Raw genomic sequence first — 6,000 nt, 5'->3', positions numbered from 1 at the left:
CCGTCTGGTTCTAGTAGCTGAGGGTATGACAATGCTACCCCCTTGTGGTCACATCTGGAAGTGACAGTACCCTGTGTCAAACCTCTAGCAAGAGGTTTGCTAGCTGAGAATGAGATTGTCTGAAGGAGGTGGGTCCCTCTGCTGGCGAAGTCTGAGCGGAGCCTCCTCTGTAAGGCCCCTCTGGGTCTGCAAAGGCTCAGCTGGCAATGTTCACTCTCCCTGCATCAGCCCCTCACCCTGAATTAGCCCGTGGGTGCACACACCCAACAGTGCTGACGAGCAGGGCAAGCAGAGACAACAAAGGGTTGTGTGAGTCCAGGCGGTGAGTGGAGGGATAAGGGAGGGGGCACTGTAACCAGTCTGTCTTCTTCTGTCTTACAACCAGGGTCTGGTCCCCTTTGTCCTTTCCTCTATGTCTCCTTTTTAATCCCATGATGGGGATGAGGAGAGGAGGGTGGTGGGAAGTAGGGATAGGGGACAATACAGGGTCACACATGACACTCTAGGGGAGGGGGGGTGTCCGATTTCTTCAATCCAAATGTGTGATGGAGAACATCCGCCTGGGCCCATTATCTGCCTTCCCTCCCCCGCCACAGCAGTCGTACCTACTTTGTGATTCATAGGAACTCAAAAAAGAGGAGGCAGGACCCACGAGAGCCACAACTTCACAACAAAGAGGGGGAACAAGGCACAGACAGAGGACAGAAACCAGGCATGTTGGCAGGCGGTTGTGGGAGGAAGCTGGATTTAATGGCATGAAGGGAAGAGAGCCCAGCAACCAGCCAGGCTTTCACCTCCCCAGCCCTCCCTGAGACTCCCAAGCTGCCTTGATGGCGGGCACAGGCACGTCACACTGTTCGGACCACTCTGGAATAGGGGAGTCGAGACGGGAGGTACCCAGCTCAGAAGGTGGGTTCCAAATACCCCCTTTTGTCTTGTCTGCCCCAGCACCGAGGGACTGCTTCTGCTCTCTGCTGCTATAGCTGTCCCCACAGCCAGGCTCATAGCCATGTCAAAGGCCCTGGCCCTAGCAGTTCGACTCCAGTTCTGTCAGGGTGAGAAGGGATGTCATAGGCGTAGCGGGAGTGGTGGGTTCCGGTTGTTTCTTCTGCGGAAGGTCTTCAGCTGGGCACACGAGCTGGCGGAGCCTCTGAAAGGACGGTAGAGACAGTCATCACGGCAGAGGAGGGGTGTCTGCCAGTGTTCCTTACCACCAACATCTGCCTGCCCTCCCTGCCGTAACCTGCTTCCAGATGCCAACCCCACTGTCACAGCTTGGGTCGTGTGGTTATCCCATGTCCCTTCTTTCTTTTTTTTTTTTTTTTTTTTTTAAGATTTATTTATTGTGTATCCAATATGTATCAGATCACATTATAGATGGTTATGAGGCACCATGTGTTTGCTGGGGATTGAACTCAGGACCTCTGGAAGAGTAGTCAGTGCTCTTAATCTCTGAGCCATCCCTCCAGCCTTCCCACCCCCCACCCCCCAACCCTGTGTCCCTTCTTAAGATTCCCAAGTATTCTTTCTCTGGATCCCTGGGTCTCATGTCAGCTCCCGTGAAAATCAACGCATCTGCCATCCCAGACCTCCTCATCCAGTGAGGTCCCTACCATTGTCCCTTACCTCTTTGAGTGGGCCCTTGAGAGTGCGAAGCTTGTAGATGCTCCAGGCAGGAATGCAGATCATGGAGGACAGAGCAAGGAGCCACCCCAGGGCGTCCCCCCACCATGGATATGTGTACTTCTTGTTGTAGGTCAGTGGTGTATATTTGATCAGGGAGAACAGAAAGGTTGCCTAGAGTAAAATGGAAGAGAAAGAGATTGGTGTTGGTGTGCCATCAGCAGCCCCATCCCACCCCCACAGCTGCCTGGTACGGTTTGTTCTCCCAGCAGGCTATGCTGCTTATCTAGGTCAGTCTCCAAGCTCCACTCACATTCGGTTCAAAATCCACTCCTGGGTAGCCTTCTCCAGTGTGCACTGCCTGACACTGCAGGGCTCTTGGGTCCCCCTTCTCAGTGGGTTTTCATTAGGACATAGCTGTTGCCATACCCTTCACTAAGAGTGGGCCATGAAGGCTCCAGTCTCCCTCTGCCCCACTACATGATATCAGGTACACCATAGGAGCTGCAGGAACTGCCGAGCCCCAACTCTCTGGAACATCCTAGCTTGAGCCTGTTCTGTCTGTAAAGTGAGGGTAAGGCCAACACTTCTCCTGTGAGATGCTGAGACACATGCGTGTGTGCCAAGCACTCTGAGGACCAGTTACGGTGCTTACAAGCATGATTCTGAGCAGCCTAGCATTGTGTGCCAGGACATCAGCCTCACGCTGTGCTCATGTCAACTTATCCAACAACCCTGAGCCTCGGTTAATCCCTCTGTGGAAGGGCAAGGAGGAAATTATTATCTTCCTATCTTATCTAATTAGAGGAAGAAGGAAAATCTAAAGTGATGTCCAAGGCCTAAGGAGCTATGAGCCTACACTCCGTTGCAACCCCAATCCTCCTCCACCCTGCACCCTGCCTTTACCCCTTGAGAGTTCTGTTACCGTGCACACAGCTGGTGTGAAAAAGAGCCAACAGTATTTGATAAGAGGCCATGGTTTGTACCCAATCATATCCTCAATGTTGTCATAGAAGCGTCTGGCTCCTGTTTAGGGAGAAGGAAAGGGGACAAAAGACATGCTTTCAGGCTGGGAGAGGCCAGGATGGGGCCAAACAGACAAGTGACTGGGGGAAAGCATTTGGCTAGGATTCACTGGCATACACAGCATCAGGGAAAGGCAGCGCCAAAGCAGTTAAACGTTCAGACAGGACAAGGTGTGAGGCCCTTCAGGTGCATGAGGTACAGCTGTGATAACACGTGAACTGCAAACATCTCTTTTGTCTGAGAGTGCTGGCATGGAAGAGTCTGCTAGGCTCAGGGCCCAGGGCAGAAGCCACTCACCATAAACCCAAGCCACGCAGAGGGACTCAAAGATGGCCACGAAGAGAAGGCACATGCCACTGGCTGCATAGTAGTCGAAGAGCTGAAACACGTACATACCGCCCTGCATGGGAGATGATTATTAGGAGGAAACAGAAGGGCAGACCCCCTAGGACTCCCATGACCATGCAGCCTCACAGCAGGGCAAGGGTGGTGAGGCTCACAGCCAGCAAAGTAAGACAAGAGAACTTTTAAACTCTGAAGCCCTGAGCAGCCACAGGCGATAGCTGGGGTTTGTTGTTGTTGTGTTTTGTTTTGTTTTGTTTTTCAATCATCATTTTTGGATGGAAGATGGAGAACAGATCCGTTATTGTTGTCTCTCTGAGACTATTTAGGCTTAGACCCAAAAACTCCAGACAACGTATACAGTCTTTTAAGGAAGGATTGGGATGGACGTCACTGGGTTTCTCAAGCTGATGGGTTCTGCCACCTGTCTTCTCCAGGGTGACATTGACAGAGGCCACCCACCCCCTAGTTACCTCTTTCCCTTTGAGGCCATCCCTGGGAAAGCATAGGATCCCACTTAGAGAGCTCACTTTTTCCCACTCTAAGATTTCCCACCCATTCTTTCCATATGTCCTCCGTTACCCTGGAGCCAAAGTATCCCTCAACCATTCATTTTGGGGGTTAAAGAGGGGACGCTAGTGCCCCCCAAGCCCTTAGGCCTGTCCTGTGGCCCTTCCCAGCAGGTGTCATTTTCCATTTGGCTCCTAATCTGCTCCCCTCCCCAGCCTCCCAGCCTCTCACCTCCGTAAGCATGATCAGTCCAATGAAAAAAGAGATGATAGACACAATAAGGATGAGGATCTCCCTCCGGTTCTTCTTGCGGAACACCCGGGGATACATGTCCACCAGCGCCGTCACCAGGCTTTCTACGCACACAAACTGGATGAGAGAGTAAGAGAAAGTGGGGGAAAGAGAGCACCCACAGCAAGCCCTGTCAGCCAGCAACAGCTTCCTTCCAGCCAGCCGCCTCCCTCTCCAGCCCCCCCAGAACAGTTATCCTTAAATGTGGCTATGAGCTGACCCACCCTGATAGCTCCTCAGGGTCCTTGAAAAAGCCTCTACCTCTAATATCCACCCAGTCCCAGATGATTAAAGGTCTCCCAGGGTATAAGCTTGGCCTGCCCCCCCCCACAACCGTTCATGCCCTCAGGCTTGGAGTAGCCACCTCTGATACCTGGCTATCTAGTCCCAGGAGAACGACCATGAAGAAGAAACAGCAAGCCCACAGCGGTGAGAAAGGCAACATCACCACAGCACGAGGGTAGGCGATGAACGCCAGGCCAGGGCCTACAGCAAAAACAGAGGAATACAGTCCAAAGCCTGAGCCAGCTTGAGGCTTCTGCAACCCCAAAGCCTCTCAGGATGAGGCCATGGAATAACAGAGCTGGAGGAAACTGCCCCCAAAGCTATCATCACCAACACATCTCGACACAAGCTACCCAAATGTCTACTTGGTTCCCAGTTTCCAAGACACCACCCACTGTATCACTGGCAACAAGAGAACCCAGAGACCCTAGCAATAAAGAGACTTGCGTCTAACAAGGGTTCTGGACACTGAAATCAAACCAAGGGTCTCAAGCTAATAATGAAGTGCGGGAGCTGGCGGCCCAAACAAATCCGTGACGCTGACCTGAAGGAAAGTAACAGAAAATGGGAGGGACCTTCTGAAAACTATAGCAGGGAAGGTTGCTTTACTGTGCTGACAATTGTAGTAAAGGGCTAGATTTGGTCTGGGCCTGCAATTTACTGTGGCTACCCAGAAGCCTTTTCTCTTCCTACCATGAGTGACCTAGCATCACTTTTAGAACCCATTGACACATTTACTATCAAATAACTGCTCCTCATCTGATTCAAATGGCAAGAATCTGGTTAAGCCATTGGAAGCTTCCTCTGAAAAGCCAAGGGGTACCCTGCGACCTTGGCCCAGTTCCCACACTAGAACAGCTGGGATGATATTGGTATCACTTTCACACTGTTTTAAGGGCCAGGTGCTCTTCACATAGCATGTGCCACATTCTGCTTCAACACCCTTTATGGAAAACGCTTGGGAAATTTTAATTATTATTATCATTATTGTTGTTGTTGTTGTTGTTGAGAAATGTTTATACAAACCACCATATAGTTAGGTTTCCCCATTCTAAAAATCTGAAATGCTCCAAAGTTGGAAGATTTTCCGGTGTCATTACCTCTGGATCCTAGTGGCCAAAAGTGCACCTGTCTTCAGCCTCCCCAGAACACTCACCTGACTCTGCCACCTCAGATATGGGTACGCCCTGCTCCTGGGACATGAAGCCCAGGATGGAGAAGATGGCAAACCCGGCAACGAAGCTGGTGCCACTGTTGAGGATGCAAAGAGCAATGCAGTCCCTGTGGGGTGCAGGCGGAAGAAGGAAGCAGGCAGCCAGGTCAGGGAAGAGCAGCAGCGAGAAGCCTGTGCTTCCTGTCCAGGAGCTGACAGGAACCCCGGGATCACAGCCTCTCCCACAATTGCAGAGGGCCAGGGGTGAGGCTCCCTGGCAGAATTTAGACTGTTCCAATTGCACCCATCCTCCATCCCCTCTGACCCCCGACTAGCTTACGTGGTGGTCCTGAAAGAATGACGCCACGTAGAAGGAAAAGATTAAACATTCCGGCCTCTCCATTACCTCCGCCCTGGCATACTGCCACTAATGCTGCTACTTCTGGGGACACAGTCACTCTGACATGAGCCCATGTGGTTCCGACATAGATAATTGCAAATAACAAATAATTTTTCTTAGACATCTCGGTTTGCTCTTGAAATGCACAGTAGAATTTCCGGGGCTGCATTTCAGACAATATCAAAACTCTGTTAAACTCTTGAGTATGAACCAGGTAGGCAAGAGAGAGGGATCATAAAGTGAAGAGGCGTGTCTGGGAGGGAGGCCGAGGCAGTGACGCGAGGATGTATAAGGACACATCATTTGCCAGGGAGTGTCATCAAGACCGGGTCACCATTGCATGTGACGCGGCATGTGTCATTGCTTTCCA

The 6,000-nt window shown here is 51.4% G+C and overlaps 1 protein-coding gene across 2 annotated transcripts in view; it reads right to left on the bottom strand.

The window, feature by feature from the left end:
• Positions 1–728: 728 nt before the first annotated feature.
• The window catches only part of Slc6a13 (solute carrier family 6 member 13), a 38,871-nt gene continuing 33,599 nt past the window's right edge, over positions 729–6,000 (bottom strand). For both annotated transcript variants that reach the window (XM_051155283.1, XM_051155284.1), the window contains exons 9-15: positions 5,234–5,358; positions 4,166–4,278; positions 3,733–3,870; positions 2,947–3,049; positions 2,549–2,649; positions 1,627–1,797; positions 729–1,150 (exon numbers count right to left, since the gene is read on the bottom strand). In XM_051155283.1, coding sequence (XP_051011240.1) covers positions 1,028–1,150; positions 1,627–1,797; positions 2,549–2,649; positions 2,947–3,049; positions 3,733–3,870; positions 4,166–4,278; positions 5,234–5,358 — 874 coding nt within the window. In that variant the 3' untranslated portion in view covers positions 729–1,027. The remainder of the gene's footprint in view (positions 1,151–1,626; positions 1,798–2,548; positions 2,650–2,946; positions 3,050–3,732; positions 3,871–4,165; positions 4,279–5,233; positions 5,359–6,000) is intronic.

Source organism: Acomys russatus, chromosome 13 (assembly GCF_903995435.1).
Source record: "Acomys russatus chromosome 13, mAcoRus1.1, whole genome shotgun sequence".
Lineage (NCBI taxonomy): Eukaryota > Metazoa > Chordata > Mammalia > Rodentia > Muridae > Acomys > Acomys russatus.
This window is presented reverse-complemented; position numbering and strand designations above follow the sequence as displayed.